General features: G+C 54.2%; 1 protein-coding gene and 1 long non-coding RNA gene across 2 annotated transcripts; one reads left to right on the forward strand and one right to left on the reverse strand.

Annotated features, from left to right (window-relative positions):
• Window positions 1-374: 374 nt before the first annotated feature.
• EMX1 (empty spiracles homeobox 1) lies at window positions 375-16962 on the reverse strand. The gene is made up of 3 exons (XM_036073238.2): window positions 16309-16962; window positions 10376-10560; window positions 375-1027 (listed from the first exon to the last, which is right to left on the reverse strand). The coding sequence occupies exons 1-3, from the start codon at window positions 16841-16843 to the stop codon at window positions 860-862; spliced, it is 888 nt and encodes a 295-aa protein (XP_035929131.2). The 5' UTR covers window positions 16844-16962; the 3' UTR covers window positions 375-859.
• LOC144379218 (uncharacterized) lies at window positions 1001-16259 on the forward strand. The gene is made up of 3 exons (XR_013441742.1): window positions 1001-5278; window positions 5449-10130; window positions 10809-16259. It is a non-coding gene; the product is annotated as an uncharacterized LOC144379218 (long non-coding RNA).
• Window positions 16963-24013: the final 7051 nt, after the last annotated feature.

The following is a 24013-nucleotide window of genomic DNA, read 5'->3' on the forward strand; positions in this document are numbered from 1 at the left end:
GGGATGGATGAGCATCCCGGTGGGGCCAGGACCTGGGGCTGGGATAGTCAACTTCTGTGATTGGTGCTCTGCCCCCAGCTCCCAATACTCCCTTTTTCTTCTAGTTTCTCCTCAATTGGAGGAGCCACCAGAGTCTCTCAGCATGCAGAAGTGGGCATGTTCTGTCTCTCCCCTAACCCACATGGGCGTTTCCCACCGCTCAATAAGCTTGGAAAGACCAGAGCATAGATAGCCTCCCTTAAGACACAGGGTGGTCCTTCCCCATGTCTAGCCTCAGTTTCCCTTGCTCTAGAGCTGGAGCTAGAGACCAGGGTGGACCACCAACAGAGGAGAAAAGTTAATGAGTTGAGTCTCCCAGGCCCCACCCCAGGCTCCCAGGCGCTGTACAAGCTTGCTCTGCCAGTCCCCTCTGGTCCCCAGAGCCGGAATCCACCCCCCCCCACCCCGGGGCTCACAGGCTCCGGGGGTGGAGCTGGATGCCCATGTCATTAAGAGAGAGACTTTTATTATTCCCATAGGGAAGGGAGATACAGGGGGATCACTAAGAACTACAGCGGGTGCCTGGAAAATAAATTAAAACAGAAACGCAGGAGATAAGAGAAGTGGAGAGTGGCTGTGGCCGGCGGCCTGCCCACGCAGGCGGGCTCTCTGAGGAAAAGGTGGAGGAGTCCCAGGCCTCAGCCAGCCCATTTCTTGTCCCTCTGTCAGTGGTGGCCCCAGGCTCCGAGCCCTGTGGGGCCGTGACTCGAGGCCTCCCCGAAGCCTGGCGGGGGAGCGGCCAGAGTCCAGCAGGGCCCACCCGGGGTCCTGGCCAGCAGCGAGCAGATGCTCTGCCCTCGTGGATCCGTGGCTGCCCACCCTAGTCATTGGAGGTGACATCGATGTCCTCCCCGTTGGCCTGCTTCGTGGCGATGCGCCACCGGTTGATGTGGTGGGAGCCCTTCTTCTTCTGCTCGGACTCAGGCCCCTCTTCTTCCAGCTTCTGCCGCTTGTACTTTGTCCTCCGGTTCTGGAACCACACCTTCACCTGGGCCGGGGAGGGAGGGGCAGAAGTAAGAAACACCCAGGAGGCCCCCAGAGCAGCTACTGGGGTCTCAGCACCCAGGCTGAGCTGGGAGCCAGATGGGGAAACCAAGGCCAGGGGCCTCTCCTCTGGCCACGCGCCACCTGCTGGGTCTGAAAGACTACTCTTCCAGATGTGAATGAGGTGGGGCAGGGAGAGGGCAGAGTGAGGGCCAAGAGGGGCCATCTTCCAGTCCCTCTCACAGAGGAAAGGGAGCCATCATGGAGCTGCCGAGCATCCTGTAGCCAAAGCACAGTAGAGGGGAGGCATCCAGGCTCAGGAGCCCAGCAGACCTGGGTCCCTGCCGCCTTCTAGAGAAGAGATAATAATCTCTCCTTCACGAGGTGGAGGTAAACAGTATTTTTAGGCGAACGTATGAAAAGCCATCGCATGAGTCCTGATGAGCACCCTGTGGGTCTCATGTGCCCCCCACCCCCGGCCACCCTATGCTCTTTGCAGCGCAAAGAGGCAGAGGGGACATGGCTACATAACCCCCCACATGAAGAGCAGTGCCCAGGACAGCCAGAACACTCCTAGGGTCACAGACCCTCGCCACTCAAGGTTCCAACTCACACACCGTCCAGGTCAGTCAGTTTTTCTCCAGGGGACCCTGTGAGCAGGTGGAATTCCCCCCATCGCACATCAGAGGTTGAGCTGGGCAGGTGGGAAGGCTGGTCCCTCAGGGGGCAGCTACTCAGGGTAGTCTGAAACCCACCAGTGAGGCCTCCTCCTCCTCAGACAGAGGGGTGTCTGCAGCCCCACCTGGAGCAGTGCTCTAAACTTCCTGTCCCCAAAGTGCTGGCCTCTACAGCCCATCCAGATATGGGAACAGGTTCCATAGGAGAAATCGCAGGGTACAGAAGTGAGCTCCTCTTTAAACAGAGAGGGCTCCCTGCTTCTGTGTCAGGCAGTGAGAGTCCTGACAAGGGGAGGGTTCAAAAGCGGACAACTGTCTTCTGTGATGGGTGGTGGGGGCTTGGAGGGACAGGTCAACAATGCTAAGCTCACCTCCTCCAGGAAGCCTCCCCAGATTTAGCCGTATCTTTCATCACCCCTCGCTTCTCCCGCCTCCCCCAGCATTTGCTCCGTGTCCAGGATACAGCCTTCAACATCCTCTTGTGCATGATCGAGGAGGGCTATCCCAGCTCCCTAACTAGACTTAGTGCTCGAGGACTGTGGAGGAAGCCTCACTCATCTGTCAGCTCCTCCTGACCTTGCAGTTCTTTACTTGGTCTTGCAGAGCCAGGCCATCCCCCCCATCCTCAGAGTTGGTAAAAATGGGCCTGGGTGCTGATCCTTTGCTAAGTTCCTTCCCTGCTCTGGGCTTAAGTCCTTCATCTGTAGGAGAGATGTTTTCTGGGGGCCTTGCAGCTCCAGGGCACCTCCTGGGCTTTTGCTCCAGAGGGTCCCTGGGGCAGGTGATGCAGAGATGGCAGGGTTACGAGACATGGATGGTTTCCTGAAAACGACAGCTCATTTGCAAAGCCAGTAGGTGCTGTCGGCTGCTGCTGGGTGACCCCTGGTGTCCTTGCCAGTGGTGAGTGGGAAGTTGTGTGTGTGGAATGACGGTGAGCACTTTGGTTTTGGCAGCATCAGTGACTGCTGCGGGAAGATCCTTGAACCCTGGGTGGGGCCAGGGGCAGTCCTCAGAAGACAACCCTTAGTGCAGCTGCTAGGCCCTGAGCATGGCGGAAAGGCACAGGCCGTAGCCATAAAGCTAGGCAGTGGCGGCCAAAAGCAGGCCGGGCATCAGGGCCCTGGGAGCACTTCCGTGCCCAGGGCGCTCTACCTTCGCCTTCCCAGACACCACCCCCTGTCCGCTTCATGGAGCCCACCCAAGCCAAGGCTTCCCCTAATAGCACCTCCTCCCCAGGGTCTGCCCTGCCCTTAATTTTAGAGCACTGGATGGGGGTGGGGGCAGCCATCCAGGGACAGGAAGAAATGAGGCACGTGGCCTCAGTGGATGGTGTAAGAGGAGGATCTTCTTCCCTCATCTCTAAGGCAGGGTGCAAACCCATCGCCTGCATGTCTCACCTCAGACAGACAAAGGAAAACAGTAGATACTCTGGGTGCAAAACTTCTAGATCCCATAACCATCTTTCCTTGGGTACAGGGTGGGCTGGGCTCTGGGTGGTTCTCAGCACAACCACGTCTGGCCCCTGCCCGGCACCGGCCCCCTATCCTAGAGCCCACTGACACTATGCCAGCCAGTAGGTGGGTGAGCGCCTATGCAAGGCATGTGCGTGACTCAGGCCTGGATGCAGGGCTGGAGCAGCATTCTTGAGAGCCCAAGGGGCTGGCCGAGGCCTAAGCGTGCCCAGCCTAGTGATGGGGCAATCCGGGGAAGCTCTGGGCAACACCAGGACAGCTGGCCCTCCGCTGCACCTTCTCCCTCTCACACACACTCCAAGTCTCCTTTCAGGAAGGAGACTTCTCTATAGTGGGATGGACCCAGCCTGCTACCCTGCCCCACAGCACTGGCCCGAAGAAGGAAAGTTATCAGTGGTGGAGTTCCAGGCACAGCTTATGTTTTCAGGCAAGGGCCAGCTTTCCTGGCACACCCAAATGAAAGGTGATCCTGAATATTTTCTCCATAAAAACAACCAGGGTCAAGGAGGCAGCTTTCTAGAAACAGGGAGGTAAACTGTCTCCCTAAGCAGACTGGCTATCTTGTCAACAGCCTTAGGCTGAATGACCAGATGCTGTTTACAAAGACTGTAATAACAGGGGGATGCTTATGACTTAATGATATCAGTGAAAAGGGCAGGATGCAGTTTGGGCACAGTGTGATCACAACCATGGGAAAACAAAATCTATGCATGGGGAAAAAAGACTAGAAGGAAATGTATTTAACGTGTGGGGTGACCTTTCTTTCTTCTTTCCACTTTTCTGTCTTTTCTTTACTGCATTACTGATAACAATTAATAGTTATTTTTTACTTAGAAAAAAGAAAAAGAATTGGGCTCTGAGTGTAGTAGGAGGCAAGAGTGACACCCCCATCACCTCTGTAACCCAGCAAGGCAATCTGGGGTCACCCCAGAGCCCTTTCCCTGGAGGACAGAGGCCCTAGAAAGGAACCAGGTCATGCAGTGTGGCTCCCAGCTCTGTGGGAGCTAGCTTTGCGAGGCGGTCTTTATTCTGCACCTGCCTCCCCACCATACCCACACACTAGCCCGCGAAGGCACAGTTGGGATATTGGCTGAAGGAACCCGTCCCCCATCTGTGTCTCCTCTGGGTTTGGAGAGAGGTTCCTTGTGGCCTCCCAAGTCCCCGCTTCACTGAATGTCTCAGTTTTCCCGCTTCCGAGAAGCCAGATCCTTCCAAGATTCTCCACTTTTGCCTGAGTTACCCCACCTGGAGTACTCTTATTTAGCCTTCAGAATCCTGCTCAGATGTTCCTGGGCTGGACCTGCCCCACTGCCTGTCTGTGCTTCCTTAGTTTTCCCTGTCTCAGCAACAGTGACCCGAGCAGTGGGTTCATGTACCTGCTCGAACCTCTGTCTCCTCATCAGGCTGTGGGAACCTGGAGAACCAGAGCAGTGTAGTAGTCTACGCTGGAGTCCCACTGGGCACATTCCAGTCTGTTCAGCAAGCTGGGCACAGGTGAAGTTCCTGGCACTGTGCTATTGGTTAAGAGGTGCCTAGGCCAGAACTGGAGAGCCCAAGAAAATCAACGATGGAGGGATCGAGGTCTAATCAGAAAAGGGGTTTGGGAAGTGCAATTGCTGGAGAGATTTTAGGCATAGTTCAGGGGACACTTCTCCAACAGGGTCAATTCTTAATCCTCCATGTTGTGGATTGGATTAACCACTTCTAGGGAGAATCTGGGGCAGGGAGGGAGACCTATTGTTGGGAGGCGCAAGGGTCAGCATGAATCAAACAGGATGAGGAAGGTGCTGTGGATGAATGAATGAATGCATGTACGCATTAATGCATTAGAGGACTGACTGATGTATGTATACATTAATGAAGGTGTGCATGTATTAATGGGCAAATGAATGGACAAAGGTACTAACACACAACCAAACTACAGCTCCAGCCAATTATTTCAGACTTTACTTTTGAATAACCTGCTATTTGAATGACCCAGATTTGGATCCCTTCATTTCCACTGGTCCCCAACTTTAGCCCATCCCAAATGGAAGAGTCTGGAGCTCCTGCCTGCATACTTTCAGGAGAATACTTGTCCTCAAGGAGTTCAAATACCCTATCAAGGTAATACCCCCCTCTGCTAGGGATCCATTTCTTATTATTTGATCATATGAGCTCCTCCTACTCTCAGGGTCAAGCCCAATGCCATCCTAGACCCACCGAACTGAGGCCACCTCTGACTCCCCATCAACTATAGCCCAACTCATCCTAAGCCTTCTTGTCTCCTCTGCCAGACCATCCTGGATGCTTGCCCTCACTCTCAGAGAGACATCACAGAGTCATCTGCCTCTTCAGGACTAGGCCCTAGGGACCCACTCCAGTCTCCTTACCTCCCCTGCCCTGTCCTGCTTCCCACTGGACTCTGGAACTTGAGTGATGCAGAAATTCTTGGAGAAGAGCCAAGACTTGGAGAAGAGATGAGTCCATCTCAGAACCGACAGCGAGCTAGTAACAAAGGCCTCTTGACCTTTCCCTAAAATTCAAGTCATTTGGATATCTCCTTCTCATCCATCCCTTAAAAAGCAGAGTTTTTCAGAGCAGGAATGGACCCCAAGAAGTCTCCTTACCAATGCCCCTGGGGGGAAATACCCATAGGCAGGTTACCATACACTCCTTCCTTCTAAGACCTCCCCACCTGTTCTTGGGCCCCAAGACGGTGGCCAGACTCGACACCTCCTGCTCCGTCTTAATCCACCTACTTCAAACCCTCCCCTTCCGTCCCACCAACCTAGAATCCTATGCATCCCTCCAAGCCTTCTGGGCCTGAGGTCTTCTGGGAAACTTGCACCCGTGCAGGTCTCCCCTCACTTCCCTCAGCCCACAGCTGTGACTTCAAGGAGACTCCAGTCACTCGTTGTGCATATTCTGCAAGTGTGCACACTTTACATTTTGCCCCCATCACTAAAGGAGGAATCTCCAAGGCTAAGGACTCCATTTCCACACCCCTTTCCCTCACAGCTCAAATGAACTCAAAGCCAGAGAAGGTGAAGAAACACCTGCTAAACTGTTCAGAGCAGGAGGGGCAGCTGGAAACACTGACCAGTTGATCAGCCTGGAGCAACCAAAGGCTTTCTCTCATTCCCCCTAACACTAATGTGCCACCCCCACGCATGCGCAGAAGCACCCGGGCTGCGTTCTACGCCGTGTGCATATATGATATCACCTGACCTTTGGGCATCAATCACACTGCCTGTACGTGCCCCACACTGTAGTACACACATGTTACACACACCCATTACTCACACACACACACACACACACACACACACACACACACACATTCACTTCCACTCACAGCTCTGATCTGACCCAAATCCGGGTCTGCCCCACCAGGACTGAAGCTTAGATGGGCATCATCCAGTCATCCGGGTCAGACTCTGAGGCTGCACCATAGCGGTGAGGAGCAAGTAATCAGAGCCAGAAAGGAGAACTAGCCCTTTCCCGGGACTACTCCCTCCACTTCCTGGATTGACCGGTGGCCATCCCAGCATAAATACCCAACTCTCAACCAAACATACTAACCTGCCCCAACAAAGAAGTTTGGGTTGCCCACCTGCCAACACTCCATACTAAAGCTTTGAGCATACAGAGACCCCTGGGCCCTGGATTAAGACCCAAACACTAATTTCCTTAACCCTACCAGGAGTTTTATCCATGAACTGGTGGATAAAACTGGATCATCTAAAATAAAGTGCAAGCGAAAAATAGAAAACAGAGGGAAAGGGAGGGGTCAGTGACTACAGAAAGCAAGGGAAATGATTGATAAAGTTAACACATGGATATGTGTACAATCAAAAGAAATTTGCCTATTCATTCAATACATGTTTATGGAGCATCGACTCCTTGCTCGTCACTGAGCTGGACCCTAGGGTATAGAGAGAAACAGGAAGGCTTGACCTCTGGCTCCCAAAGCTGGCCTGTTGTTCATCAGAATCACCCAGAGAGCTGTTTTAAAAACACTTCCTGGATCCTATCCTGGAACTCCTAAGAGAATCTCCTGAATGGGGCCTGGGAATCTGTATTTTAAGATTTTCTTGCGAGATCCATCTAGCCAGTCTACAGAGTGACATTTGGACACGGTAGATAATTTCACAGCAGCAAAGTCCTATGTGTATTATGATATATGGGAGATGTATTATGAGCTCTGAGAACTTGGAGGAAGCATCATATAGAAACACAGAGAAGTAGAATATAGATGAGCCAGAAACTCGGAGCTGGGAAGAACCACGGAGTTCATTTCATCAAATCTTACAGATACAGCAATGTAGGCCCACAAAGAAGACAAAGGTAGAGCTGATGACTGATAAGCAAGCACTAGCAGGCTTAAGAATATGCTGTCAGTAGCTACCTAGATCTATAGAGATGGAGACTTGAGATGGATGGTAGATACACAGAAGATAAAACAGAATAGAGGATAAGGAAATAATCAGCAGTTGGGTAATTGAGAACTATTGTTAGGGAGAAGAAGACCGTAATTAATAGAAAATAGGAAATATAAGTTAACCAGCTTTGGAGAGGCAGTTTAATGAGATCAGACAGAAGTACGTGGCTAGATATAAAACAGCTATCTGTGCAGGATGGATTGGAGAGCTCCGAGAGACAAATGTAGATACTGACAGTAGAAATAGATGGTAGGGGACTGATGGTAGAGACGGACGCCTGACAAATAACCAATAGTTGGAAATGACAGGTAGGCTTGCCCAGTAAATACTGAAAGAGGGATAATTAATTAGATAGCCTAAGTCTAAATAGTAAGTTACAAGAGGGACAGAAAGACAGCTATGATGATGAAGGAGACCAGATATGGCAGAAGAAACACTAGACTAAGTCAGGATTCCCAGGTTAGGGGTTTACTGTAACACTAACTTGATATATATACTACTTTAAACAGAGGGAAGGGAAGGACTGGGGATGAGAATTAATATTATTTGAGTTCCTATTGGGTACCTTTAATCCTTAAACAACCTATTTTCCAGATGAGAAAATCAGAGCTCAGAGAGGTTGAGTAACTCACACAAGGTCACACAGTTAATTAGCAAGGAGGCAGATAATGAAATCCAATCTGCTTGCCTAGGGAGCTCTGCCCAGTCCATCTCTCTATCTCAGAGTCCTCACCTGAAAAGATGAGCCTCAGGATGGTTTCTCAGGCTCAAACCTCCCATAGTTCTATTGTTTTTGTTGTTGTTGTTGTTCCATATGCTAAAACCAGCTCATCTATAGATAGAACAAGATTAGACATGAGTTTTGATAGTTGAGCTGGATATACCATATTATTCTATCTGGTTTTGTTTTAAATATGTTTGAAACATAATAAAATGAAGGAAACAATCATTACATTTACTAACTGGCATTGTTGGGAGCACATAGGCAGCTAGATTCGGTTTGAAAGAAACTTAATTAAAAATGCTCTCACTGAGCTAAAAAATTGAAAGTTTAAAAAACAATATTATTTCAACAAGTGTTAAATCTGTGGGTGGGAGGATTATAAACCATCTTGTTTTCTTACACTTCTGCAATTAAAATTTAATACCTAATACTTTTTAAATGATGTTAACTATAAACACCATTCTTAAATTGACACCTTGTTTTAGACAACAATTTTAAAACACTGTTTGCCAGGAGGGAAGGGGTATTATTTTATTAACTTGTTTTTTTTAGCATGTATTTCTTTAAAACATTTAAAAAATTAACTCTGTTGTTTTGTAAGCTTTATCTCTGCAGTTAGAACAGCCCGAAAAGCATGGGTTCTACAGTGGAGAGGAGAGCAATATGTGATTAAATGGGGCATCGGACAGATAAGACGTCTTGACAATAGAAACCAAAATAGGACGCGAGGACTAGCGAGTGATGTCTGCCGGGGGAGCTGGGGAGGCACTTAGGGTCTGGACTCCCCCACTGGGCCCCCTTCCTATCTTCACTAATCCCCGGAGACCCCAGGCTGCCCCCTTCCCCCCAGACGCTTCCTCACGGGACTAGGATGGCAGGTAGTAGGGGCCAGAGCAGCAAGAAAAGGGAGAGGGTGATAAAAAGCCGGCGGGGCGGGAGCCGCTGGGCGGCGAGCAGACCCCCCTCATCTGCACATCTGGGAGCTGTGAGGGACTTAAGGGAAGAAGGTCTCCCCAGGCCCATCCAGACACGGAAATCGGCCTCCAGGGCAGCAACCAGCCCCTACAGCACGGCGGCTACTCCCAGGGACCAAGAGCTTAGGTGGTGTTTCCAGGCAGCAATTATTTATGGCAGTCTTTACAATAAACCCAAATCTGCCTCCCTATAACTCCAATCTAGTTCTTTAAAATTTTCTTTTCTTAATTATCAATTACAAAAATACTACGTGGTTACTGTAATTTCACCCAGGTCAAAACCTCTCCAACGCCAGTAGAGTTCGTTCCCTCCCCAACTCAACAGCCCTTCAAGCGTGTGAACACAGTCCCTGAGTCCCCGCATCTACTTTCCCACCATTCCCAGGTGCCTCACAGGTCTGCGCGCCCCAAACACCAGTTTCCAGAGCCCTACCAGCCTGCCTGCGCAGAGATCAGCGCCACCCTCGGACCCCAAGCAGGGCTGGCCCCTGCCTGGCTAATTCCTCTGCTTCTGATGTTCATAGCCTGACGACACGCGGGCTTTCTCCCCACACCACATCCGCTGGTGGGCAGCCAGGCCCCCGCCAACTCTGCCCATGAACAGCCGCAAAGCCGGGGCGGGGAAAGGCCCGGGCCTCCCGCAGAGCCGTGAGCACCCCCGAAGAGTGGCGGGAGAAGAGCGGCCGCCACCACAGGGCTGAGACGGCTCCGGTGGACACTGGGACAGCTCGGGAGTGACTGCGGCGTGGGGCTCACGCCCTGCCTCCTCCTGAGAACCTGGCACCTCCCATGGCCTTTGAGAGCAGGCTGGGTTGTGGTTTGCTTCCAACCTCCTGGTGGGTCCTTAGAGCTTGACGGAAGTCCTGCGGCCTCCGCGAGGCCAAACGCAGCGGGTGGGAAGGGGCTCTCGAGCGGGCTTTGCAGGAGGGCCGCGGGGGGGGCGGGGAGGGTGGCTTGTGGAACCGGGTGGGACAGGGCTCCGGGGAAGGCGGGGGCGTGAGACTGGGCCCCTCTGCACCTGCCCGCCCCCACCTCCACCTGGGCTCGCGGGCCGAGCGCGCGCCGGCCGGGTGATTTTTACCTGCGTCTCCGAGAGGCTGAGGCTGCCGGCCAGTTGCTTCCGCTCGGCGCCCACCACGTAGTGGTTCTTCTCGAAGGCGCGCTCCAGCCGCAGGAGCTGCGAGGGCGAGAAGGCCGTGCGGATCCGCTTGGGCTTGCGCGCGAAGGGGCCGTGCAGCAGCAGCCCGTCCTGGGGCACGTCGCTCGCTGCGGCCGCGCCGCCGACGGCAACACAGCAGGTACAGACAGAGAGAAGGGGCGCGCGGTGAGCCGCAGCCCGGCCGCCGGGCCGCCCGCGGGAGCCGGCCAAGCCTGGCCCTCTGGCCCCGCTCGCAAACGCCCTCGGCGCTCCGTTACCCTCTCCAATCCTGGACTCCCGCCCCCACTTCTCCCCTTTCCCTTGTGCCACCCGTTCCTTAAGTCCACTCCTCTTGCCTCCCCCAATACTTCCCTAGGGCTCCAGAGCTACCCCGTCGGTCGCCGGAGGCCTGGAGGAGCCGAGCAGCGGATCACTCTTTGGGCCAGGGGGAGGGCCCAGGCCTAGCGAGGCGCCAGCCGGCCCAAATCCACAGCGCCCGGAGCAGCGGACGAGGCCGGGAGGTGGGAAAAGTCCCTTAGCTCTCTTTGTCCCCTGACCCCGTCCTATCTCCCTCAACAAGAGTAGGGACAGAGCAGAGTGTCAGGAAGGTGGTAAGGGGAACAGTGAGGCTGCTAAGCACCCTCATGCCAAACATTTTCAGGAACTAGAAGGGACCCAAGGCACTCTCTTTTCACACCTGTTTAAACCACCCGTGCAGCTAAAAATGCTCAGGCTGCTAGCCCTTTGAAAATTCCTGCCAACAGGCCCAGGCTCTACCTTGCAAGTGGTAAAAATAGGCCAGCTGCTACGTCAGTGTCCAGGCAACACCTGAAGGTCCAAGGTTAGGCTTCTTCCTCCCCCCTCCCCACCTCTCTCCCCCAGGCCTTCAGGTAAAGCCCACTCCCCCCAGGAGACTTCTACTGTTCTCTGGTGGGAAAAGGCCTTGCTTCATCCCTGAATAGTCCCGTGCTGAAGAAACACGTGTATAAATATCTAGATGTCATCTTTCTCTCTAATATATATAGATATAGATATATTGGTTTCTGCATGGGCGTGTGTAAATATATGCTCCAGCCTCCCTACTGTCTTTTTCTCCCATCTACCATACAGGATTTTCAAAGAGTGTGATTGTCCCTTGGCAAATGTTGGCCATCATGGGAACTCAGCTCCTACATGCAGGAGGAGGGGTTGACACTGGGTTGGACAAGGCCCGGGTGGTGAGGTCAGGAACTACAAAAGCCAAAATAAACTTCCACCCACAGCCCCACGCTCAATACCCCCTCCCCCCCCACTAGGCCTTCACACAATCTCTGGCTTGGTTACACATGCTCTCAGATGTGAAACAGGCCCTGACATCACCCGTGGATTCTCATGCAGTGGCACGTATCAGTACCCCTGACCCACTGACAAGGAAGAGCCCTAGAAGGAATGTTTTCACACAGTTAGCTGTTGAGATTGACTGATCCAATTAATTTCTTCAGAAATGGCCCACTGGTTTTACCCAATTTGACCTGTTGTTTTGTTTAAGGCAATTGTTTGGATCTCAAGTGACATCTTCCATCTCTGGAAATAACCTCTGTGAGTGAAGTAAGGGCACATAATTGAGATGCTATTGCTAAAACTCTCCAGGTAACTGTTCATGTCCCTCTGCTGGTGGAAACTGACTGACATTACTTTTGCCAAGTCCTTGGGCTTTGGACGCTTACACAGGTGAACTTTATTGCTGGGGTCTTCTCTGGAAAAAGGTTACCAGAGGGGAGGTAAAGTTCCCTGACAATCACTTTCCCGTTTCAAAAGTGGCTGGATCTGTGCAGCTACAAAAGGGAATGGCATCACATCCTGGGGAGATAGAGGGGGACACTCTGCCCAGTGAGCCCTTCAAGGTGGAGGCAGGCCCAGGGCTGTTAGGCCTGACTGGAGGAAGTTTAACTGCTGGTAGTGGAGGGGATAGATGATCAGGGGAGGTGTCTGGCAGAGAGGGGTAAGAAGGAATGAAAGGAAGAGCCTGATCCAAGTAGGAATAAGAAAGTCTTAGGTGGGTACCAGTATGATAGGCCAGAGAAAGGTGGGAGAGGTGGGTGGGAAGCAGACACTTCTTGCTGATGTTAAATTGCTTCAAAAAACGGCATTGTTCTGAGCCTGGGTGAAGTCCCCACAGTGGTTTTTCCTCTGGACAGGTGAGCTGGACAGGGAGAAGGCCTTGCTCAACCCAGAGTTCACAGGGTTGGCCTCAGCAGCTCAACTGGCCCAGGCTGGTCAAAAGTGAGGTGGCAGCCTGGAGAGACCCTGTAGATGGGAGTGAACGGGGTGCAGGGGTGTCAAGGACAGTCTGTGGCTGAGAAAGCAGGACTGCAGTCTGCCTCGGTGTGTATGACTTAATGGCTCTTTTGTAATTCTGAGAGTATGTGTTGGTCCCTTGCGTGGTGTTCTCTGTGTTTGTCTTTATAAACCCAAACTGGAGGGTGGAAGCAACAAGCTTACTCTGTCCTTCTGACATACATCCCTTTGCCTCAAGTCTGGCTATTTTAGAAAAAGTTAAGTTGCTTGGTTTACTGTCATGTCCTGTTGGGGCAGATAGAATGTATCCTTCAGTCTATGTCTACATGTAGGGGCAGAAACATAGGGGTCCTTCTGACCCAACCACGAAGAAGCAAGGGGCAGGAAAATGACTCAAGATACTGAAAAGTGATCACAGATAGGATTTCAAAAGAAGCAAGGCTTTTTTCCTGTAAGAAAGAGGGGGTTTAGTGCAAAACTAACTATCCGGACAAACTGATCGATAGCTCTACGTTTCTGTAAAGACAGAGTGATGCTTTGGGGGCCTATGTTCCTGGGCCCCTCTCATTATGGCAATCCCTACCACAGCTTCAGTTTCCCTTAACTGGACCACAAGAGCGGAACAAGCTTGGGGCTGGGGCCAGTGTGGCCTGTTTCCATGCAGTAGTTCTCGCCTGGGGCAGTGGATTGTCCGTTTCCGCCAAGAAGAGGTGGGAAAGTGGAAGGAGGCTGACTTAGCCTTCCCGGGAGCCAGGAGGAACTGAACCCCACCCCGTTTTCCTCCAGCCTCGCGATGCAGGCCCTTTCAAGGCAAACACTGGCAGTAGAGACTCCCAGGACTGAGGTGGCGGGAGGTGGGAGCTAGCGATCCGGAGTGCGGGCGCTCGCCCCTGCACTCCCTCCTGGAGAGGCCACGGCCGGCCGGCTGGGCGGAGGAGCCTGGGGCGACGAGTGGGCGAGGCCGGCCGAGCTGCGGAGATAACCTCATTCCCCCTCCTCCTGCCGGAACAAAGGCGCCCTTTGAAGCACCGGCCCATTACCAACGCGGATCCCTGAGGGTTGGGGCTTCGCGGGCCCCCTCCAGACGCCGTTCCCGGTCTGGAAAGTTCCTGAGTCCGGGAAATGGCACCGAAGTGCGGCTAACTCCCGGTCTCCGCCGGCTCCTCCCTTTCAGGCCTCGAAGGCCACCGGCTTCTGGATGCCGCCGCCTGCTCCAGACCCTCCCGCGTGGGCTCTTCCTCTTCCACCGCCTCGCTCAGCGGAGAAGCCGCTTCCCCGCGCGCCGGCCCGCGCTGCCGGAGGGCGCTGCGCACGGAGCGCAGACATGTTCCTTTTCGTTCGTGTAGGGTTTCGTTTCTTGCATTAAAACGGGGCTGAAATGAGCATCGCAGAGACCCGGTTCTCTAGAAAACGCGGCGCCGGAGGGCCTGGGACGGCTCGGCCCGCAGCCCCGAGGTCCCGCTGGGACCGCCAGGCTCACAGCTGCCGGGGCGCGCACCGTCCCCCACCGGCGACGAAGACCGGACCCAAAGCCGAAACGTCTCAGGGTCGGAAAAGTCCTTCCGTGTCCAACGGATTTCCGAGTTCAAAAATGCGGCCACACATGGCTCCATCTCCGCGTCCAGACACGGTTCTTGAGAGAAAAATCCAACCGTTTTTGCAACTCGACAACGTGCCCGCCGGGACTGATGGCTCAGGGAACGGCGGCAATTTCTGAGAAGGTTTTTTCGGAGAATTCATCTGGCCTCGCTTGGCTGGGAATGCTCAGAGCCGGAGCTGGATCTGTCGCGAGGTGTCGCCGGCCCTCGGCGCCCGCGCCCGCGGGGACGAGGCCAGAGGCGGGAAAAGCAGCGAGGAGGGCGTGGGGCGCCGGGTCCGAAGCCGAGGGCGCCGCCGGGGCCGCCGGGGAGGCCATCCCCGGATGAGCAGACACCACAGGGCTTAGGACCGGCTCTGCCCTCTCCTCAGAGCCCCTGTCTCTGCACCAGCCTCTTAACCACGGGTCCCCCTACTGCCCGGGCCCGACGGTTCAGAAATAGCCGAGACTCTCAGATCGGCCCATGGGTGCCAGGTTTTGAGACCCAGGCTGGGCTGGGCCCAAGGAGCACCGAGGCGGTTTACTCAGTTTTGAATAAAACTTCATTCATTTATAGCAGTAAACAATGGTTATAATTGACAGGTCTCATGCCCAAAGCGGCTGACACCATAGGCTCCCTCCCTCACCCCATGATTTGGGCAAATCTTTGAAATCGCAGGGGAGACAAGTCTGCCCACAAAAATTCTTGTTCAAGTAATTACAGTCTTTTATATTGTGGGATCTGCTGGGTCAGTATCTGCTGGTCAGATTGGACTAAGCAAATTGACAAATTGGACCAGGAAAGTGGCTTTCCGTGAAACAGCTCAGTAGCTATAGCCAAAGCTTCAAAAGATCATTTTTCTTCTGTTATCTAAATAATGGTACCAAGCATCTGGTTTACTTTGACTGTGTAGACCGCGGTTTATCCTCAGATTAGGTTGGCAGCCGAAGCTCTAACCATATCTTTTTCATTTGTTTCACTAAAAGCCGGGTTACCTAGCTCTGAGTTATGGAACCTCAAAAGGCTGGGGTCCAGTCCCATCTACACTAACAAAATAAAACTGGAAACTAAAGCAATTACTGCATAAATTAAGGCCACTCTTAAAAAAAAAAAAAGACAAGAAAAGAGAAACAAACTTTAACAAATTCAAGGAAGAAAACGAACTCCAGCAAATGCAACTCTCTTTCCTTCGGGAAAGTCAGATAATTGAAACATGTGTGTGCATTTGTAAGGCCAGTGGGGGATCTTCATTAGCAAACCTATTGCCCAGTGAAGACGTGGGAGCTCGGTTAGCCTACGACCTTATAAGCCCTCTGCCCCCGCCCCCTGCCTGGGAGGACAGCCGTCGGTCCCGCAGCAGCCGGGTAGGCGCAAGGCGAAGGAAGCCGGTTGCTATTGCAACCCTTCCCGGCCCTGGGTCCGAGAGGCACTTGTGACTTGAAGAAGTCGGGTCGAGGTTGGTGAGAAACACCCCAAGACGGTGGAGCACTCCACACTGAACATTAACTCTCCAGTTTGCCCTTCCTGCTGCCCCTTCTCTCCGCAGACCCGGGGCACGCGGGTGGACTTTGCCCTGCTCGGACGCGCCAGCGAGGGCGGATATCTGGGAATTGGTGGTGGATGTGCGAGCGAAGTAGGGTCCCAGGTCCAGCCCGGGCAGAGGGAGGGGGCGGCGGGCGCTGCGCTCCCTGGGCTGGGACTGGCTCAGCCCGGAGAGATTCTGGCAGGCCGCGGGGAGGATCAGGAGAGGCTCCAAGGAAGCGCCCGGGCTTGGCGTCCGAACCCGCACCGTTTCTGGGCAAGCCTGGCGGTCCCAACCTGGCTCTCTGGGAGCGAACCCAACGCCCCAGAAGCGCATATGGATCCGGCGCGGCTCTTCCCCGTTTGGGAATCGGCCTCTGCGGACCCCACAGCCTTGTTTCAACAACTTCTGAACAGCCCCGCACGCCCCCGAGCCTCCCCCGCGCCACCGCAGCGCCGGCGCTGGCCGGCCGCCTAAGCGGGCACAGCATGGGCACTCACCCTGGAAGCGGTGGCCGAAGAAGCGGTTCCGCAGGACCCAGGGGTAGAAGTGCAGAGGGTCCCGGTGCTGGGCGCCGAAGAAGGAGTGCGGGGGCTGCAGCGGGGAGGCGCCCAGCTGGTGCGCCGGGTGCACGGTCAGCGCGGGGTGGTTCATGGCCTCGGGGAACACAAGCTCGGGCCCACCGTATAGCGAGCGACCGGCGCCCGCGGCGGCGGCGGCGGCGGCGGCGGCAGCGGGGAAGCCGCTCACGAAGGCCGCCTCGGCCGCGCCGGGGTGAGGGTAATTGAGCGCCGTGGGCCGGAGTGGCTCCTCCGAGGCGGCCGCCGCCAGGGGATGGGAGCCGGCGCCCCCGCCGCCAGAGCCCCCGCCGGTGCCGCCGTCCTTGGCTACCAAGGACTCGATGGTAAAGCCGCGCTTGGCTGTGGGCTGGAACATGGTCGCGGTCGCCAGAGCCGAGCGAGGCAGCCGGGCTCCGGGGAGCGCTCCGCGTCCTGGCGCCGCCGCCGTGCGGGGTGTGCACCCAGCCAGGCACATGCACACACACCAGCACCCCTCACCTCCCCCGCCCGCCCGCCCGCGCTCAGACCCTGCCGGCGAGCCAGGCGCGGAGAGGCGAGGGGCGTGAGAGCGAGCGAACGCGGAGTCGGGCCACGGCGCGCAGCTAGGCGCGCCGGCCTCTGGGGCCGAGCGGGCAGCTCCGGGCGCGGGCACTGGCGCGGGTTCCGTGCGATGCTGCGAGCTGCCTCTACGGCCTGGGGGCTGAGCCCGGCCCCCTCCCTCCCGAGTCCAGCCAGGACAGACCCCCGCCCCTGGTCCTCCCAGCACTGCCCAGCTCAGCCTCGGCCGCTGCGCTGCGAGGCGCGAGTTAGCCGGCACCTGCCCCGCGCTCGCCCATTGGCCGCCGCTCACCTGCCCCAAGGTGGGGGGCGGGGCGGGGCGGGGCGAGGGACGGCGGGTGGGGAAGGAGCCAGCAGTCGGAGGCAAAAAGCGGACTGGAGCCTTTGCCGGGCTATCTAGGCCTCCCCCCACCCCCCACCCGCCCCTCGCCACAGGCTTCTCTTCGCGTCTCTGCCCTTTCAGCTGAGTCTGGCGACCTCCCCAACCGTCTCAGCCCACGCGGGAGCCGAAGAAGGCGTCCGAGGGGCCTGGGGCTTGGGAGAAACTCCAACCCCACTTCCCGATGTGTAACTCAGTTGAACCCTCTCCAGTTCATCCTGGGATGTCGTTTCAGTTCTCAGACAACTTGGATCCGAGTGGAGGGAGGGTGTTTTTTGCCCAGTAAATACGTTCTCCGATAACCAGGGCACTGCTCCCCTGGCCTCCTGGGCCCTCCCGCTCACCCACCGTCTGTCTCCTGGGCCGCGGTCTGAAAGCCGCGGCCTTGTTCGTGAGGTTTCGCGTTTTCTGAGTGTTGCGGGGGACAGCTCCAGAAAGGGGACGCCCAGTTCTTTTCACAAGGGGCCAGGCCGGGGACAGCGCGAGAGGAGTCGCCGGAGTGGTCACTTTGCAGACCTCAAGCCGCAAATCCGGGTTCGGAAGCACCTCCTTGGCCCAGCCACGGCGGCCGCGCTCTGCTCGCACCAGGACGGCGGGCCTCAGCGCAGGGCGATCTGCTGCTTTCCTCGCCTTCTTTCGTCGTGGGGCTCAGGCGCAGGCGGGCCGGGCCGGGCCCGGGCCTCGGGCCTTAACTTGGAGCTGGCCGAGCAAGTCGACCCTTCCTCCAAGAATACACACACCAGCCATCCCGGGAACGCAGCAGCCGCCTGGCCTCCCCTGACCCTCACCTTCCACCTGCGACCGCGGAGCAGCGGACGACTCTGCTCCGTCAGGTTTCCATTTCTTGCAATAATTTCCTGGGGGTGAGAGGGTGAGGAGAACCAGTACTCCGCAAACTTTTTCACCCGGGCCTTCCAGGCCGCTGGAAACACCGCACCAAGGCCTAGGAGGGCGCTGGGCGGTGGTGGGGAGGCTGGGACCCGGACCCTGCCAGCGCACTGCAAGGAGGGGACTGCAGCGCGCTCCGCTTCCTCGCCGCCGCCGGGGTCAGTCGGGGCGGCCCGGCCGCGGCCGGGTGCGCAGATCCGGGCCGGGCCTGCCGGCGCCCCGAGACCAGGGGTTCCGCGTGCCGCGTGACTCTGCAGGGACTCCAGGCCGGGTCTTGGGAGTGGCCCGCCTGAGCGCCGGGAGCCCTGGTCCGGGAGAGCGCTTCGGGCGCCCTCGTCGCCACAAAGCGGGTTAAAGTCTATTTTCCACTCGACTGCTCCGAAAAGCCCCCGCGCGCCGACGCCGTTCCGGCCCCCTTGGGCGAGGTGGGGAGGGGGCGGCGAGAGGGGGGAGGTGAGGCGACCGCACCCTGCAGCCCTGCGCGTCCGGGGCAGCCCGGGGCCGAGCGCTGCGGAGCCGCGGCAGAAACGCCTGCGGAAGGAATCGTTACCGAATCCGCGGCCAGCGCCTGTGCCTCTTTTGCGACCTCTCCGGCTCTTTTTGGCTCTCTATACTGGCTGGTCTCTCTCTCTCTCTCTCTCTCTCTCTCTCTCTCTCTCTCTCTCTCCGGTTTCCGTCTCAGGCTGTCTATTCTCCCTCCCTGTCTCGCTGCTCCACCCCCCACCCCGACTTTTCATTTATTTCTTCCCCCTCCTCCTTTGCTCCAGCCTCAGTCCTGGAAAGGGAGAGCTCCTCCGAGTGGAGACCTAAGCAGGCCACAGCACTAAGGGGGCGAGGGTGCGGAGCTGGGCAAAGGCACAGCTTGAGATTTTCCCTTTATATAGAAGGAGATGACTGGGTATTTTGTTGGAGCAAGATCCCCACGGGGACGCGGGTTCAGTTGGATAAGCATTGCCTGGGCCTGTGCTCAGCGGCGACAGGGGGCTGCCACGGAGAAGACAGGAGCCCGAGCAAGTTTAACCCTGCCCAGGGCCTTGCGCCTCTAGCCGGAGATGAACCATCTATCCAGCCGCAGGCCCTCACCTCCTACCCCACCGCGAGGCTGAACATTGGCCGCGAACTGGCTAAACTGGGCAGGTAGAAGAGCTGGCAATCTACCGGGCCATTTCTAGACTTGCATCTACACCGGCCACATCTGTTTTCATCTGCATGGTTCTGGGGATACATATTCGTATTAACTTGATAGATCTTTATAATAACACCTTCCCTTGTGGTGGCTTGCGAAATACTTTGACATCTAGCTGTCTGTCAGTAGCCCCATTTTACACATGAAGAAACAGAGTCCACAGGACCAGTGACTTGAGTCTGGTCGCAGTCTGGATTGAGCAGTGATCCTGGTCTGGCTCAGGTTCCACCCTCATTCCATCGGCACCCCCCACAGCTGCAGCTAACTCCCCGGACAGGCAGTCACAGGGTTAAGGTGCTGGGGGCACTGGGTGCTCCAGGTGATGGCGGTTCTACCTTCATCCTCCCTCCCCTTTCCCTCTCCCCAGCCTCCTTTCTCTGGCTTTCCTCTCCTGTGACTCTCTAACCTCTCTCCATCCTTTCCCTCCCTCTACAGATATTTATCCCTTGCCCAGTTTCCTCTATTTCTGCTCCTCTTAGGGCCTCTTCCTCTATTGTTGATTTTTCTGCAGTAGGTTAAGAGAAGAACTTGTCACCTCTAAGCCTGCCACTGTGTTCTGGATCTAGCATCAGTGCTCCCCACCTGGCCCCCATCTCTTCCTGGGCCTTCTCACCCAGCCAGTCTCTGCCTCTGCCGCCCCCCAGCTGATCGGGTACACAAATGCCTCCTCTTCTCACCAGTGGACAGCAGCCCACCTTAAACCAAACCTGCTGCCCCTTCTCCCACCTCTGTTCCCCAACCCTGCCTTTCCACCTGCCGGTCCTCCCTTCCATGTTGCTGAGTTCTGCCCAAAGACTGATCCTGCCTTCCTCAGGCTGGAGGACCCTCCCATCCCACACAGCTGCTTCCCTTTCATTCAGCGCCTACCTGCACCCCACCCCCCACCCCCTGGACCCCTGGTCCTAGCTCTGGACCCTCCTCATTTTTCTCCTCCTTCCCTCCGTCTCTGGAATAACCTGGGCTCAAATCCTGACTCTTCCACTTACTAATGGTGAGACGTGGGGCCAATAATCTTGCCTCAGCTTGCACATCTGTGGAAGGGGGAGCATTATATGGGTCCTCTGTGAGGATGAGTGAGATTAGTATATGGTGCACAGGACCAATATGTGACTCCAGGGAGGCACTCAGTAAACCTTACGGTCTCTGACTTTGCTCATGCAGGAAACTTGGTAATTGTCCTCAGATCCTCGCTCTCTCATCTTCCTCATCCAGTCATCTGGTCTTGTCATCAAGTACTTCTCAAGCCTATATCCCCTCCCTTTTTGATTCTTTGCAGGCTAACTTCATTCTTCACCACTCAGTCCAACTCCCCCCCCACCCCCCCACCCACGTCTGTCCCAGCATTCACCTGCAGGATGGGGTCACCTGTGTCTGCGCCCTGCCTCCCAGGCTATGACCCCCACCTCCACCCCCAGCTGGGGAGCAGTGGCGTCCATCATGCCCCCCAAGCACTGGCCAGGCTATGTTTATCCAACAGAGCCCTTGTCCTCCTCGCGCGCTGGGTCTGAGGACATCTCTGGCCATTTCCCTTTTACCTCTCATCCCTCTCCCTCCTCTTTAGCCCACTTCACCTTCAGGTCTCCCCACCCCACAGAAAGCCTTTGGTCCTCATGTTTCTGCTAACTTCTCTTCACCATCAAACTTTTTGAGTAAGGTTTAATCTCTCTAACTCCCTCAGTTCCCCTTGACTCAATAAGCCTTTGCAACCCAGCTTCCACCGCCATCCCATGGGGGAAATGACTTGCAAAAAAGCTCCAAAACTTTTACCATGGTGTTATTACAATAGCAACATGTGCTTATGGAGACAATAATAATCATAACAACCTTAAGGAGTTACCGTGAGATTGAATGAGTTATAATCCCCACCCAACGGGTTTACAGAGTGCCTAGCACATAGTAAGCACTTGATAAATGTTAGCTATTAATTTTATACAGCTTTGCTGTCCAATACGGAAGCCATATGGCCATTGGTGCTTAAAATGTGGATGGCCCAAACTGAAATATTCTGTAAATGTAAAATATATACCAGATTTGGAAGGCCGAGTGTTTTGAAAAATCTAGGATATTATTAATATTTTCTTGTGTTGATTACATATTATAATGATAACATTGAAATATTGGGGTTAAAAATATATTATTAAGGTTATTTTTATCTGTTTCTTTTTATTTTTTAAATGTAGTTCCTAGAATGTTTAAAATTATATATGTGGCTCACATTGTATTTCTTTCTTTTTTTTTTTTTTAAAGATTTTATTTATTTATTTGACAGAGAGAGAGATAGCGAGAGCAGGAACACAAGCAGGGGGAGCGGGAGAGGGAGAAGCAGGCTTCCTGCCAAGCAGGGAGCCCGATGTGGGACTCGATACCAGGACCCTGGGATCATGACCTGAGCTGAAGGCAGACGCTTAACGACTGAGCCACCCAGGCGCCCTCACATTGTATTTCTATTGGACAGGGTCATTATAGAAGACACAGGTAATCCAAAGGAGGGAGGGAGGGTAAATGGGTGTGCAGAAAGGAAAAACAGAGATCTTATAATTATCATATCCTACCATCCAGAAACAACCATCATGAGATTCTTGCATTATATTCTTCTAGTTCTTTCTCTATATTGCCTTCCTTTAAAAGGGGTGGGGTGGGGTGCAGTGGGAGAAACGTACACAGTTTTTGTAACCTGCTTCTTTACCTTTATTACCAATCACAATCCTCTTTGTACACATTAAATATTCCCTATTGTTGGACATTTGTGCTGTTGATAAATTTGCACTATTTTATTTTTTTAAGATTTCATTTATTTATTTGAGGGAAAGAGCATGAGCAGGGGGAGGGGAAGGGGCAGAGGGAGAAGCAGACTCCCTGCTGAGCAGGGAGCCTGACACAGGCTCCCTGGACCCCAGGATCACAACCTGCCTTGAGCCCAAGGCAGATGCTTAACCAACGGAGCCACCCAGGCGCCCCTTCACTATTTTAAACAAAAATTTTGACCAACAGCCCCATAGCTCCATCTTACTGCATCTTCAAGAGTATTGCTTTTCTATATACATTTCTAGAGGTATAATTTCTAGAAGTATAATTTCCAGATATGCAGTATTTAACTCTTCTGATCCATATTGCCAATTTGGTCTGTGGAAATGTACCCATGTATTCCCCCATGAGCAGAGTTTAAGGGGTTCCCTTCATTCTTTGAAATGCTCATCAGGACTCTATTTTGAAATTCCTGGTTCTTTAAGTCATAATTGTCTGTGGGTTTTTCAGCATTTGACTTCAACTCCCTTTTCTTTTGGAAACTCTCTCTTCCCTTCATTTTCTTAACAAGGTACTTACCTGGCTCTGCCACCTCTGAGAATTGCTCCTCCGTGGGCTCCCCTTTCTTTTCCTAACTGTGGATGTCCACTAGGCACCTTTGTCTATTCTATCCTTCCTATCGATCTATCATCTATCTATTATCTATCTATCTATCTATCTATCTATCTATCTAATCTATCTAATCATCCATCATCTATCTTTACTCCCACAGTTTCAAGCAATACCTAGATGCAAACTCTTTACAACTCTATTTTTCCACAGATCAAGACTCAGTTTTCAGTGCTTGTGAGATAACCTTTGGGGGGGGGCGGGGCGTCTCACAGGCTCCTTAGGCATTCACTATACCCCCAAACTGAGCTCCACATCTTCCCCCCAAATCTGTGCCTCTCCCTGGCTCAGCCTCTTCTGAGGACAGACCTACCCACCCAGGACATCTGGTCTCAGCAGCTGAGAGGCATCTGTCATACCGTCCTCTCTGCCACCGCCCAGCACATCCGCTCAGTCTGCGGATCCATTCCTTTCTTGCCATTCCCTCTGCTAGTGTTCGACTTCAGGCTCTTGTTACCTTTCTCTGGTGCCTCTCTTACGGTAACCATTTGCGGTCTCTCCTCTCTGCAATTCATCTGACTTGCAGCTGCCAGATTTCCACAACACAGCTCCATGTAAAAATGTTTTCACACAACTGTGGGAACCAGGGGCAGTTTCTTCACCTCTCTGACTCAGTTTTTCATCTGTAATCTGGAGATAATAATAGTACCTGGAGAGTCGTTGAGAGACCTGAAATGAGGCGATTCATTAATAGCTCTTAGTGCATAGAGTGCGAACTCAGTAAGCTCTGTTAGAGTCGCTATTTCCAATAAAGTTCAAACTCTTACCTTGACATTCGAGGCCTTCCATGAGCAAGTGCCTACCTTTCTAGCCTCATGTCCTCTACTCACCCGTGGGTAGCCCGCACTGTAACAACACTGCCAGCACCCAGGCTGTTCATCCAGGGATTCCTAGCGCTCCGTGCCTCTCTGTGCATGCCCTACACACCTCGCCTGCAAACCTTGCTCAAAAACATTACAGCATGTGTCAGTCCAACTTTGGAGAGGAAGGAAATTGGCAAAATTACCTGGCAGAAGCCCACGAAGTCAACTACATAGAATGCTGACGTCATGAGAACTTCATTTTTTTTGCTGCTGTGTTCCCAACACCGGCAAAATTGCCTGGCATATAATAGCTGCTCATTAAAGATTTGTCAACTGACATATGAATTTGAGAGACATGATTTAAAATTATGTTTGTTCTGGGGTGCCTGTGTGGCTCAGTCGGTTGAGCAACCGACT

The sequence above is a fragment of the Halichoerus grypus genome, chromosome 10 (genome assembly GCF_964656455.1).
Source record: "Halichoerus grypus chromosome 10, mHalGry1.hap1.1, whole genome shotgun sequence".
NCBI classification, from domain to species: domain Eukaryota; kingdom Metazoa; phylum Chordata; class Mammalia; order Carnivora; family Phocidae; genus Halichoerus; species Halichoerus grypus.

What these genes read in the sequence shown, in the direction of transcription:
- EMX1 (XM_036073238.2), bottom strand. Translation starts at nt 16,843, where the DNA reads ATGTGCCTGGCTGGGTGCACACCCCGCACGGCGGCGGCGCCAGGACGC. An exon ending in CTTCGGCCACCGCTTCCAGG is followed by an intron (nt 10,561 to 16,308) that starts GTGAGTGCCCAT and finishes GCGCGGCCGCAG; the next exon opens with CGAGCGACGTGCCCCAGGAC. An exon ending in TCAGCCTCTCGGAGACGCAG is followed by an intron (nt 1,028 to 10,375) that starts GTAAAAATCACC and finishes TCCCCGGCCCAG; the next exon opens with GTGAAGGTGTGGTTCCAGAA.